Below are 14685 nucleotides of genomic sequence, written 5' to 3'. Positions count from 1 at the left end.
TAATCAATCTATCAACCAATAATATCGCGTCAATTTGCTGTCAAATTCATATTTGGACTTTCTCCTGTCATTGTTCGAATAGAATATATTTAGGTACACAAAGTATATAAATAAACTCAACATAACCTTTTAATACATAAACTTTAATTCGTAAAAACAAACAATTATCTACACTTATATTTTAACAATAATTTCAAAATAACTCAACAATATAATAAAACCGATCCATATTGCATATGTAACTCAACACACTTTAACACATTGTCAAAATCTGCTCAAACGAAAAAAAACTTTTTATACTTTGGATCGTTAACTCGAATTCGTTTACGAATTTGCGTGCTTTGACGTTCAATGAATACATTTCATTTAACGTCAAAGCAAGCAATGTCAACAAATATAATCTGATTCATATGTATTGCTGTCTTTAATACATTAATAATTTCATGAACATCTTGCTAGCACGAGATTCACTTTAGAAATGGACGCCGATTGTAATTTAACGTATGTTAGAACGCGTGCATCTTAACCGATGATTTCGTGTTCAAACCCAGGCAAGACACCTCCGACGACCTCCGTGGTCGAGTAGTGTGTACACCGGTTTTCATGGGTACGCCACTCTGAGGTCCCGGATTCGATTCCCGGCCGAGTCGATGTAGAAAAAGTTCATTAGATTTCTATGTTGTCTTGGGTCTGGGTGTCTGTGGTACCGTCGTTACTTCTGATTTCCATAACACAAGTGCTTTAGCTACTTAAATTGGGATCAGAGTAATGTATGTGATGTTGTCCAATATTTATTTATTTATATTTATAGGCAAGCACCACTGAATTTTCATGTGCTTAATTTGTGTTTATTATTCATCTCGTGCTCGGCGGTGAAGGAAAACATCGTGAGGAAATCTGCATGTGTCTAATTTCAACAAAATTCTGCCACATGTGTATTCTCCTCTAATGAAGAGGAGGTCTTAGCCCAGCAGTGGGAAATTTACCTACAGGCTGCTAATATATGTATGTGTGTATGTATGTGTGTGTGTATGTATGTATGTATGTATGTATGCGCGTCTTCGTGAACGAACAGACCTATGTATTCTAAATACATTCGATTTTAATTTTCAAATGCATCTAACAAATAATAAAAAAATGTTGACAGTTAAAAAAAATCGAATATATATTTTTTTTTACAGTTAATATCGAAATAAATACTAAATAAATTAATAATTATTTTTCTCACTCACTCTCACAACAGGAGTATTTATAAAATAAATACGGTTTACAGTTTCAGACAATCGCCAGTGGGGTGACCGAATTTATTTCTTCTGTACACACTTTACTCTTAACGTTCGAAAATGTCTCACATATGAGCCAAACGTCATTTCTTTTGGTAATGTTCGATCCTATAGCCTATTCCAATCGAAGGAGACATTTTAATAATCAAACCTTAGATATACATTTAATCTACTTTAAACAGTTCTTGAATAATATATCTTTATTTATAATACAATACTTAACTTCTTATATACACTTAAATTTTAATTCCAACTTTGCTAAAACGTCATTTTTTCGCGGATCCATAATGGTTACCATAGATTATTAAAGATCTCGGTTCTCGACCAATGATATCGCGTCAATTCAAGGTCAAAGTTGTTTATTTGTCGTCACCCCTGCGATTGGAATAGACTGTTATAAGGAACCCTATCAGACATCTTGGACATGTTTCTTTCATAGTTGTAAGTACTTTAATTATTTATATATAAGAAAGAGGTTTTAACAAATGTCCTCTGAAAGAAACTGTCTAAATACTAAAAAGACAATTCATTCGAAACTTTCGGTATGTCATTGATATTTGATATACTTTCTTTGAAAAAAATCACCGAATACGATATCGACCCTCCTCTGATCAGCCTTTCCTCCTTGACTCCTGCCCAAAATCTTTATTATTACAGGATTAATCTTTCTTTAAGTAGATTTAACAAAAATGCCTGAACCAAATAAGAATTCTACAGCAACTCAAAATTGGAAGATTTTTTTATAAAATGGGGGATGTTGATACCAAAAAGGAGCCCATCCTTTGCACCTTGTAAATTCTTCATAAAAATGCACCTTGATTTAATGCACCACTTTTGCGGAAAGACGGATACAATCCAAAAAAAAAAAATTATATGTTTAGACAATATGACAGACTGGGCACGTTAAATTCCTAAATCCTCTTCCTTCATTCCTCTCACCACTATAAATAGTCATGGTGTTGCAAAATACCTGACACTTGCTCATTTGGAAAAGGGTAGGACCTGCCTCATGAGGAAAATTGTTTACTTTTGTTGAAATATCTAGTAGGGGAATATTTATAAGAAACAGCTTCGAGTTTAGAGTCACAAAACTTGTCTATCACGTCTGATAGCCACCGGGGTATAGTTTGAGAGATATTAAAAATTGCTTTTCAGTCCAATTTGAGCATCGAAATATTTGCAGCTGATACTTTTTGAAATGAATAGAGGACACCCTGGAGAGTACACAAAGACGTCAAAATCAGTCAGTTTTCAATGTCATTTTTTAAATTTATTAATTCTAGAATGTAATGGGGTTCATGTACTATAAATATCCCATGAATATACCTTGCTAGACAAAGGACTCTATTGATTCTAGACGTGTCATAATGTCTCACGAAACGTGCTCCATCAATATTTCACTCCACCAATCATGAAAATAATTTAAGTACATTTTTTTATGGCATTGGTTGGCGGACGAGCACATGGGCCACCTGATGGTAAGTGGTCACCACCGCCCATAGACAAAGGCGCTTTAAGAAATATTAACTATTCCTAACACGACCTATACACCACCAACCTAAAAAAATAATAAAAAAACTAGTACAAACCTAGTACATCAAAAACTGCAAGTACTTATTCAAGTTATCCAGCAAACTTTAGTCCATTCCTGCGTACTCTCACTGTGTGATGTATCACAAACATTTTATTAAATATACAAAGTGCCTTTCAATAATACGATTTATATTATATAATCAAATCATCAAGAAACATAAATTTAAGTTTAATTTTATAATTTATTCAAGGATTTAAATTTGAAAGGAATAAATAATCCTAACATCAGGACCAGCCCAATGTTAATAAAAAGTTCCCTCCGTTTTTTCCCTAAGGAATAAAAAAACGGTTATAAACGAAATGTTATTGACCCGCGGTAATCTAGTTCCTGTCTGATCAAGCACCCCCGATTATCCTGTATACCCATAACAGTACCTGCAGGTTCAGGTTCGTCTTAACCCAGGGTGCAGGGGTTGCAAAAAACCTGGTAACCCTATTGTCTTGGACCATCATTAGGGCGCCTTAGAAAATTTCATATAAGTCTTTTTTTGGGGGGTGGAAATAACCAGACTGCTTGCAGCTTTGTTTGTCGTGCTTGAGAGGGGGCTGTAACGTACATTAATCTCGGCAAATCTTCGTCAATGTATAATTCAACATGTCGTAACTTGTTCTCGACATCCAGTCCGAAAATTCCGGACTCCAATATGGATGTATAGTTTGACGAACACCATCACCCTCAACCTCACAAAACGGCTGTCGGATCATCGCGGGTTAACTGTACACATTTCATCATATTGCAACAAGATGTTAGGTACGACCTAAAAAACTTGAATCAAGTCCCATTTTAAAGCACACAGTCCTACGATATGAGTATTTCACTTCTCGCGTTTTCGAATTCGGACAACGTTATCCCGTGATTCGATAGCATGTGACTTTTCAAACTACACTTCTGAACGAACGCTAAACTACAAACACCGCACTTAAACCGCCTGTCATTGTTGTGTATCCTCATGTGTTCCCTCAACGTCTTCTTCCTGGCGTATGCCTTGTGGCACACCGTGCACTTGAAGACTCTCTCTCCATTGTGCTTCACCATGTGCTCATCCAACGACTGCTTGATGAAGAAACCTTGACCGCACTCCGTGCAAATATGGTTGCGTTCCATTAGGTGAACTTTTTTTATATGAGACGTCAGTTTCGACTTTAGAATGAAGGATTTGTCGCAAATATTACATTTGTAGGTTGCCGCGGCGATGTTGTGCTCCTTGAACATGTGTCGGTTCCTCTGGTAATAGCTGTTGAACGATTGATCGCAGTGTGGACAGTTCGTTGTGTACCTCGATGCGTTGTTGTGCGTATATTTTTCATGGCACATCTTCCTCACGCGTGTGGTGAAGACTTTATCGCAAAACTCGCATTTGAATGTACCAATTTCGTGGATCCTTTGGTGGTTTTTTAATCTGTGCTTGTTTATGAAGCCCATATCGCACACATCGCATATATAATTGCGATAATGTCCGTTCATGTGTTGGAGCAGCATTTTGAAGGTTTCAAATGTCGAATGGCACAACGCACAGTTCAACAATTCGCCGTCAGTTAACTTAAACTCCAGGATATAGTCGTTGACGTCAGGGAAGAACTTGATATCGTGCTCCTTTGCCAGATGAATCTTCAAATTGGAGATCACGTCGAAATTTTTCTCGCATATATTGCATTTGAGATCAGTTATATCCATTTTTAGAGACAAATTACTTTTATCCAATCTCTTCGTATATTGAAATTCATCCTTTTTGTGTATTTCGTGTGTGTGCTGTTTAAGTTCCTCTAGATTCTGGCAAGTTTCTTTGCAATAAGCGCAAGTAATACCGGATAGTGTTTTATTAAAAAACGGTGTACAATTCGAATATTTAAGTATATTTTCCATGTTTATGCTGTGTTTCTTGTTCTCGCTCACGAAGCGGATCGAGGGCGAATTGTTTAACCTCTCGATTTGAGAGAGCGTTCGGAGTGAGAGCTTAATAGACGGTTTGAGGTTTTTCGATTTACGATCTGGAAATAAAAAATATACTTTTTAAATTAGTTGGATTATACTTGGACGTTAACATTTGTATTTAGGAAACTAACTTTACTCCTCACATATTTGAACACCAGACAGCAATACTTGGTATAGTAGTATCGATTTGTAGGGTAAGTCAACCAGCGTAACTACACGCACAAGGGTCATAACGTCATAATTCTTAAGGATGATGGCACATTGGCGTTGTAGGCGATCGTTGAAATATAATTTGCCAGTCGGCCTACAAATTTTAAATTACTTTAATCTTAATAATTATTAATAACATTACTGTTCAGCTAAACAATCATTTATCTCTCTCTGTCGTCATGGATTTGAAGTTCGAAAGAAGAAGACAGCATTATTTAATCTATCACGTCCTAAACAACATTTATCGTCGAGCAAAAATAAGAGTTCGTGACCACTCGCTGTGTGAACGTGGCCTAGACGAAGGTTCCGTAACCAATATCCTGTTCCTTTATCTTACTAAATCCCATTTACGACATTCTCCCTCCTAAAGTCCCTCGCCCTATAAATGTCGAATGTTCGTTGACTTTGTGTTTAGTCCAATTGAGTCTCATATTTTATTATATATAGTTTAGAGTTTACTTGGTGGTAGGGTTTCGTGCAAGCCCGTCTAGGTAGGTACCACCCACTCATCAGATATTATACCGCCAAACAGCAGTACTCAGTATTGTTGTGTTCCGGTTTGAAGGGTGAGTGAGCCAGTGTAACTTCAGGCACAAGGGACGTAACATCTTAGTTCCCAAGGTTGGTGGCGCATTGGTGATGTAAGGAATGGCTAATATTTCTTCCAACGCCATTGTCTATGGGCGGTGGTGTCTACGTACCATCAGGTGGCGCATTTGCTCGTCGTATATAAAAAGAAAAGAGTACTAACAATTACTTTTAATTGACCTTATTATTAACTATTAATGTTTGTGTTGTTCTAGGTAGATTAACAAGTGAATTACTAGACCATACTACTACCATACTTGTCTTCAAAATTTTATTGAGTTTGTTATGTCAACCGTACCGATCAATCTCATTCGTGTCTTCTCCATCCTACGTGACATTGGCGAAATAATCTGTGGCAAATTAAACATTTATCGCCAAAAAACTATAGTAACACTACTTACCCTTGGTGGGTTTCTCTATGATGATCTGTCGTTTTTTACCGTTCTTCTTCTTCTCGACTTTCCTCTTAGCTGTGACGTCATCGAGACGGAGTATTTCGGCCAATTTGTCATCTTCTTTCATATCCTCGAAGTCATCTTTAAATTCTGTAATCATGAACTGCCTTTCATCGTCAAATCGAAGTTATAAAACAATATACCACAAATGTATCAAATATCGACTCTATTTCATTAAACTTAACGGAGATTTCTGAATTCTTTTTCTCTTTCATCGATGTTTTTATTGTTCGATTTTAATTTATTTCCTTAGTCAAATAATTCAAACGGATAAATGTAATATTATCGGTTCAATAGTGATAAATATTCAACATTATTTAAATATATATTTTTTTTAAATTACATTATATAAATTTATATATTTACAGTAATTCATTAATTTTTAATTATTTAATAATAATAATAATTATTTATTTATTCTCTCCCACATTACAGACATTACAGTTTAAACGTATCTTAATAATAAGTACAATTGTGTTTGGGAGACAGGAGCCCCAACTAGGTTTCCCTGTGCTAAGGGTCTCCTGGCTCCACCTCAAGGATATCAACTATTTCTTATATAAATTTACATGTAATATGAAAAGACCAAACATGATATATACATTGTAAGTTATTTAAAAAAAAAAAAAAGACAAATAAAATGAAAAGTAATTTATGCTCGTGAATATGTTGTGTGTGTGCGCGTATCTGCGACTGGTTCCGCGTATGTATGTGTGTGTGTGTATGTGTGTGTGTGTGCGCGCGTGTGTGTGTGTGTGTGAGTGAGTTTGACGGTTCATGGTTATGTATAGCCATTACATTATTATTTTTTCTGTCTCCTCATAGTCAAGTGTTAATAGCCAATCAGTTACTTTTTTCTTACATGAGAATTTAATTAAATTTGAGATTGTAAGTAATCTATTTATCTTATTGTACAGCCTTCCTACTTTAAAGTTATAAAATTTTTGGGCAAAAATAGTTTGAACCCTTTGAGTTTCACAGACCTCATAAGATCTTCTTGAGTCAACTATATCTATTTGTGATGTATTTATCAATGAGTGTTTTTTTAGAATCATATTCTGTATGTAAAGTTTTCTAACAGACAGAACATTTGCCTCCTTATACAAATTTACTGTTGGGAATAAGCGAGGCTTAGAGAGAGCTACTTTAAGCAACATTCTTTGAGCTCTTTCTACCTCAATTATGAGCGTTTTACTCGAGCCGCCCCAAACGGATATGCAATATGCTATTAAAGATTGGCATAATGATATATAAACTGTCTTGATGAGTTTCCAGTCAGCGATATTTCTTAAGTTTTTAAAGATATATGTAAGTTTTCTAATTTTTTGACTTATTTGCATTAAATGCCCTTTAAAAGTGAGGTTCTTATCGATTGTAATACCTAAGTATTTAGTTTGATCGGTTCTGTTAATAATGGGACAGTTACATGTAATGTGATTTTTTATATTACAGGAATGAGCTACTAATTGATGTAGAATTTTACTATGGTAGTTGTTACGTATAGAAAAGGTTATGTATTGAGTTTTATTTGGATTTAGTGTGAGGGTGTTTAAAGCCATCCAGTGATTGACTGTATTAAAACCCTCTTGTGCAAATAAAAATACCTCATTCCATGTTTTACCATGAAATGTAAGAGTGGTGTCATCGGCGTATGATATTATTTTACAGTTGCTTAGATTAAGGTTACAAAGCTCATTTATATAGCACAGAAATAGAGTTGGGCCTAAAATGCTGCCTTGGGGAATTCCATAGGTGATAGGACTCTCATTGCTAATCACGTCACCTATTTTAACCTGCTGGAAGCGATTTTGCAAGTAATTTTCAAAAAGTTGTAGCTGTTTATCTCTTATACCTAAAGCGTCTAACTTCTGAACCATTTTATTAAAAGAAACCGTATCGAAGGCTTTTTGAAAATCAATAAAAATTGTTAGGCATTTTTCTTTGTTGTCTAATTTATCTACAATGTAATTCGTGAGGGAATGAACTGCATCTGATGTTGATTTTCCTTTCCTAAAACCATATTGTGAATCAGATAGCAATTTTTTATCTTCCAAATATTTCAGAAGCCTATTATTTATAATTTTTTCAAGTAATTTAGAGAGGGAAGGTAATATCGAAATAGGGCGATAGTTTGATACTATGTTTCTGTCTCCGGATTTGAAAATTGGTTTAACAATGGATTTTTTAAGAGAGATGGGGAATACACCTTCGGATAAACATCTATTAAATATGTAGGTCAGTGGGGTCACAATAAATTCATTTAAGCATTTGAGTACTTTAGATGAGATGCCATCCCAGCCAGGACCACACTCTGTTTTTAGTTTGATGATATATCTCCGTATTTCATCTTCCGTAGTATCTAAGAGAACAAATGAACTTTTTTCGGTTGATGTACTATAGACGTTTGTTAATGCGGGAGGGTTTAGGGTTATTTTTGTTGCCAGATCTGCACCTATATTAGCAAAAAATGTATTTATTGAGTTTACTGATTCAAGGGGTGTTTTATTTATATTTAGTAATTCAAATGGTGGGTTGGTCGTTTTGATTAAGTGATTAATATTTTTTATTACATTCCATATTTTTTTATTATTATTTCCAGCGGCTTTAATTTCGTTTCTTTCGTAGTCCCGTTTACATTTTTTTAAAATTTGATTACAGAAATTTCTGTAACGCTTGTATGTTATTCTTAGAGTCTCATTATTTACTTCTTTCTTTAATTTGTAGTGCATTCTATCCCTCGTTCTTATACATTTCAGCAAGCCTATGGTTATCCAGGGTTTTTTTATGATTTTACTTCGTGGAATTCTTTTTGTGAGAGTATTTTTCAAAATAATGGTTTGTAACAGATCTATAAATATGTTCATGCACTGATCTGGATTGTTATTAATATCGTATATACCACTTAAATCTAAGTTCTTGCAATCTTCTTTTAATGTTCAATATTTAATTTATAAGAGTGTTTTATGTTATTGTTAATATTATTCGTATTTTTCTTCATACAAAATAGAATTGGCACATGATCAGTAATTGCTGTTTTTAAAATGAATGTAAAAGAGGGTAGTTTTGATTTAACGATTGTGTGATCTAAGCAACTGTTCATTCTAGTAGGTGTGTAATAAGCCGGAACCAAACCAAAAAATGACAAGACTTCAAGATAATTTGTAGTGTCCTGGGTTAATTCAGCAATATTAATATTAATGTCTCCCATTAATAATATATTTTTATAAGACGAGAGCTGCTTGAGCAAGTTGTGTAGGGATTGGAGGAAGTTATCTAGCTGGTGGAAACTAGGGGGTCTGTAAATAGCAATTATCACCGTATCTTCATTTATTTTTATTGTTAGGCAATTTGCCTCTAACATGATGGGCTCCTCAACTTTAAATGCAATATTATTGTTTAAAATTACAATGACACCATCATTTTGATTGTAATTAACTGAAGTACTAAAGCTCGTGTAACCCGGGATATTTGGAAGATTTGTGACGTTAGAAAGCCAGCATTCAGATAATATAATAATGTCACAGTTGAGATTTAATCTCGATAATAACACATTTAGGCTATTAAAGTTTTTATATACGCTTCTGATGTTTTGCTGCAATATTTTAATATAAGCATTAGGTTTCGAAATTAAGGTATTACAATATTCTGGTTCACAACATATTAAGTCTGTTAATTCAAAACTATCAATATTATTTATATTATGTAAATCTGCCATTGTGCTTTAATAATAAAAAATTATATAAATAAAAATTAAGATAGAATTTAGGGGATTTATGGTGTATTTTAAGTTATTCTCATAGTAAGCCCGTTTGCGTTGAGTATAACTGAATAAACTAATTATGAGCATAGACATAAAAGCTGTATATCTATTTATTGTAGTATACATTTTCATTATCGATTGACCGTATTGTGTGAATGTGTTAAATAGGTAGAATGAGTATTTTGTTTGAGTTATGTCTGTGTGAGTGTGAAATGTGTACATAAGATTAGTAATTAAAATAGAAAGATACAACAATAATGACCACGAGTCGTTTATGTAGTTTGCAAGCGTTTGAGATCCAGTTCGTTTTTTAAACGAATTGCAGGTTCATTTTCTTTTATGCGTAAAAATATACTACCTGGAGTAGCCCAGCAGAACTTGTAATTATTTTTAGCAGCGAAATCTCTAGCCATGAAATGTAGTCTTTTCATGCTCGGTGTAAGGAAGTCTGATACATAGACTGTTGTTTGAGGTCCATCGAGGCTCAGGTGCTTGGTGTTCAGTCTGACACCATTATTATCCTTCGTGTGTTGTTTTACCGATCGCAATATTTTATCCTTCATGCTTACTGTTGAAAATTCCACAATTAGGGGTTTAGATGTTTCATTCTTTGAATATCCCCTGTGAATGTTTCGAATCTCCTGAGGGTTGATGTCGACCTTAAGTACATTTCCAAGTGATTTCACAATATCATGTAATTCCTGTGGTTTTTCTGTTTTTGAATTTGGAATATTTCGAATTTCTAAACAGGTGGCGCGACTTCTTCTTTCCAGTAATTCAACCTTTTCTTCCAAATTTCTTATTTGTGCTTTGACTTCTAATTTTTCTTGCAGTAGTGAGTCATATTTAATTTTTAGTTCATCATATTTTTGGCTCATGAATTCAATTGATGTTGAAATTTGTGAGTTTTGATCTTTGATCGTGTTAATAGTACTCAATAGTGATTCATACTTAGCGTCTTGTGTAGCTGTCCAAGTGGAGAACATATTTTCAAATTTTTTTATAAAATATTCCAAGTCATCTCCCTGCTTACGCTTTAATCTCTGTGATCTCGTTGTTACATTCTGATCAACAGTTATATCCGGAGAGGATTGAGAATGCTGCAGCATAGCAGTAGGTGTTTTTGGTGGAGAATGTTCAATTGGCATTTTTTAAGTTAATAAATAAATAATAATACCTCGTATTTTTCGTTTAAGAGGAGGTCCAAGTACCAGGGCAACAGGACTTCGGAAGCGGTATAAGCGAACGATAGAATCACGTTGCGCTTGTAGATATTTCGTAGCGTGGTGGGCGTGGCCTTATAAGTTGTAATTCCGCAGCGTAGTGCATAGAAGTACTAGGCGCAGCAATGAGTGTGTACCTCTTGTTTGGTAATGCGCTCCTATTTATTGATCGGATTTATTATGTTTAGTATATGAAATATCAAATAAATATAACACAATTCACAATCACAGACACGTGCACTCAGTAAGCCATCCAAAGGGGGAGAGGATAGAATAGAATAGCACCTGACTGTATTAATGAGTATTGTTATGAGCATGCCGTGTACACATGTTGAGGAATGTGATCCAGCTTTAAAAGTCCGTTATTTTAATGTATGTATGATGTTATTCTGTTTGTGTACTTATGGATAAATATATAATTAACAAACGAAATTGCGAACGAGCCGAGTGTTTATAATTCATCTCGTGCTCGTCGGTGAAGGAAAATATCGTGAGGAAACCTGCATGTGTCTAATTTCAACGAAATTCTGCCACATGTGTATTCCACCAACCCGCATTGGAGCAGCGTAGTGGAATATGCTCCAAACCTCTTAGCTGGGCTATGGCCTCCTCTCCCTTTGAGGAGGACCTCAAAGGGAGAGGAGGCCATAGCCCAGCAGTGGGAAATTTACAGGCTGCTAATGTATGTATGTAATGTAAACAAACGAATCTAAGAAACCACACAAATCTACCGTTATATTCCAACCACATTTCACAGAGAGTTTAACACATTTTACAAGCTTTAATTTAACTTAAGTTTTACATTTACAAGCGGTAATTTAAGTTAGCGGACATCGAAATGGTCCACCATTTAGTTAGTCGCTATTAGTCATAGACATTGGTGCTGTATGATATTTTAATTATTCCTGTCATAACAAATGCACCAACAATCCTGGGAACTGAGAACGACATTAAGTCCGTCGTGCCTGTAGGTACAAATAAATATAATTAAGAAAGGTATTGTTTGAAACGTCAATAGCGTAAAAGTTTTGGAATATTAGTAATTCCTTAATTGATTTGAGGCATTGCCAACATTTAAATTTGATTTAAATTAAAAAAATATATAAATGTCACACAACCAATCACATCACCAATAGCACGGGTGTATCAAATAATTTACTAAATACGATTGACGACCTCCGTGGTCGAGTTGTGTGTACACCGGTTTTCATGGGTACGCCACTCCGAGGTGCCGGGTTCGATTCCCGGCCGAGTCGATGTAGAAAAAAATCATTAGTTTTCTATGTTGTCTTGGGTCTGGGTGTATGTGGTACCGTCGTTACTTCTGATTTTCCATAACACAAGTGCTTTAGCTACTTACATTGGGATCAGAGTAATGTGTGTGATGTTGTCCAATATTTATTTATTTATTTATACTACTTATGTAAATTTAAGTTAACAGTTACCGAATCTATCACAAAAAATATACACACACATAGGTTTACTGGTAGGTGTTTACAGCCACAAATTTTCATTAATTGTGAGCAAATTTGCCAATAGATTTAAGGCAGCGTTATTTTCTATCAAAATATCTCTTTATTAAGGAATAGGAAGGAATAAGAATACTTACCCAAGAAGTATATTTCATTGTCTTCGGGATCCGAGTACTCTTCTTTTATTTTAGGCAAATCTTCGTCTGTAAGTAAGGATACAATAACATTATAAACAACACTCGTATCGAGTTATTTTGAGATCCTTCATCCTCACTGATAATATTAAGGAGGAAGTGCCTTTACAAAACAAACGAGTCATCGATATTTTCCCTTGATACATTGTCAGGGGTTTAGAAAAGGTTGTACATAAGCTAGCTAGCACAAGGCAGTCAATGTCTAGTGTATAATGCAAGCCTATAAATTATTCTTTATAATATCAGTATTAAAAACGGGGACATTAACCATGTTTTTTATTTTTATTCGGTGGCGCTCGATATTTCGACTCTAATGCCGTCAACATCTACCCACAAATGTCAGTCTCGTGAACAAGACATTCGTAGATAATGTCGAATACTGATAGTAATAAAAATAATCATGTTAATTTAAAATTCTATATAAGATATATATGAATAATCATTAAAGGTTGTATAGCTTCTAGCTGTTGAGTTCTATTCAATCACAGAATTATTTAAATGTAATAAATACTTTTTGGTTTGAAATTTTTATAAATAAAAGTAGAAAAAGTATAATTTTGAATTTGTCACGGGAATTGTTAAGCTGGGTTGAAACACGAAAGATAATGGATGATTGTAACGAAACTGGAAAAAATAAATATTGTAAACTACATTTAATATTGTTAATCATTTGACATTCCTGATTACTTGAACAAAACAAGATCATTACTTATCAGCTGGTGATCACATCCTTTGCCATAAAAATTTGCAAAATTTAAATTAAAAAGTAAACTTTAAATTTTTTTATTTTTTATTTTTACCTTTAACATCTTTAGCTGTGGTGAGTTTGATTTGAAATTCCTTTTGACAACGCAGCACTTGCTGTTTGAAGTCACATGCATCTCTCAGACGCGCTATGCAGATTTCACAAATACCATTTTCAGAATCACATGGTTCTATTGACAGCTAAAATAAAATAAGAAAAACATTTTACTTTTTGTACAGATTTTTTTTCTATGTTCTATTGACAAATTTGCAAAAATTAAAAAATATATTTTTTTTTTTTATTAATTAAACGACAAGTTATTCAAAAGAAATGTTATTTTAACTAACTTTACATGGTTTAATTATAGATATTTGATAAATATGATACGAAAAACAACACACGTTTATGAAACCCTATAAATAATACCAATGAAAAAAGAAAAACAAGTTCTAATGGTATATTTACATGAACTTCGAAGCATTCTTTAAGCATATCTCCGTAAACTTCGGTTTTCCCGAGGCATGTGTAAGTTGACTTTAAGTCCTTATCCGGCGGTCGTGCTAAGCAGCAACGGCATGTCGTATTCAAATTCATAACTTATATCTACAAATTGTATATTTTTTAAAGAATTCTCAGGAAACAGCTAGAGAATAATGCTATTTACGAGTTGACATTCTAAATTTGACAGAAAAGTGCATTAGAATAGATGTTGACAGCTGATGTTTTTTTCTGTCAAAACAAAGTTGCCAGCTATATAAAACTGCATAAAATACAAATTCTTTAGATAATCTAAGGTACTTAGATTTAGAATAAAATAGAATATTAACTATTTACTGTCCATTCACCATGAACTAAAATTATTTTGTATGAAATAAATCAAGTATTTATATTTTGTACGATCCAAATTAAATATTAATTTAAAAGAAACGTTTGCAAGCGTAATAAAAAATATTTGCTCAAGAGAAGCAAGTTCAAGAACTGACCTGACCCAGTTCTATTTCATAACATTATCTTCAGATTTAATAAGGCTAATTAATAAGGATGTCTATCTTCTTACAATGTCTCGCAAGTTACATCATAAGCTGAAAGCAGGTGCGCGGCAAATAAGTGTGTGGTATGTCTTCTACTACATGTGCATAGAATGCTAGCAATTATTTTTTAACAAGTAACAATCATATTTACTTATAAAAAATTTTTAATTTAAATATTAACCTTTTTTATCAGTCTTG

At 33.8% G+C, this 14685-nt stretch overlaps 1 protein-coding gene across 2 annotated transcripts; it reads right to left on the bottom strand.

Annotated features, from left to right (window-relative positions):
* Positions 1-1059: 1059 nt before the first annotated feature.
* Positions 1060-14119, bottom strand: LOC125074829 (gastrula zinc finger protein XlCGF26.1-like). Of its 2 annotated transcripts, XM_047686284.1 has the most exons (5): positions 13922-14119; positions 13512-13656; positions 12655-12720; positions 6009-6152; positions 1060-4865 (listed from the first exon to the last, which is right to left on the bottom strand). In XM_047686284.1, the coding sequence occupies exons 1-5, from the start codon at positions 14048-14050 to the stop codon at positions 3676-3678; spliced, it is 1674 nt and encodes a 557-aa protein (XP_047542240.1). In that variant the 5' UTR covers positions 14051-14119; the 3' UTR covers positions 1060-3675. The 2 variants fall into 2 exon arrangements, with proteins under 2 accessions (XP_047542240.1, XP_047542241.1); XM_047686285.1 differs by lacking the exons at positions 13512-13656; positions 13922-14119 and having other exon boundaries at positions 6009-6165; positions 12655-12686.
* Positions 14120-14685: the final 566 nt, after the last annotated feature.

This window comes from Vanessa atalanta, chromosome 28 (genome assembly GCF_905147765.1).
Source record: "Vanessa atalanta chromosome 28, ilVanAtal1.2, whole genome shotgun sequence".
NCBI classification, from domain to species: domain Eukaryota; kingdom Metazoa; phylum Arthropoda; class Insecta; order Lepidoptera; family Nymphalidae; genus Vanessa; species Vanessa atalanta.
Note: the sequence above shows the minus strand (reverse complement) of the source record. Positions and strands in the feature narration are given on the sequence as shown.

Coding starts and splice junctions, on each gene's coding strand:
- LOC125074829 (XM_047686284.1), bottom strand. CDS start 14,050: ATGAATTTGAATACGACATGCCGTTGCTGCTTAGCACGACCGCCGGAT. Junction 6,153..12,654: donor CAATGAAATATACTTCTTGG/GTAAGTATTCTT, acceptor TCATGATTACAG/AATTTAAAGATGACTTCGAG. Junction 4,866..6,008: donor CATAGAGAAACCCACCAAGG/GTAAGTAGTGTT, acceptor TTTTATTTCCAG/ATCGTAAATCGAAAAACCTC.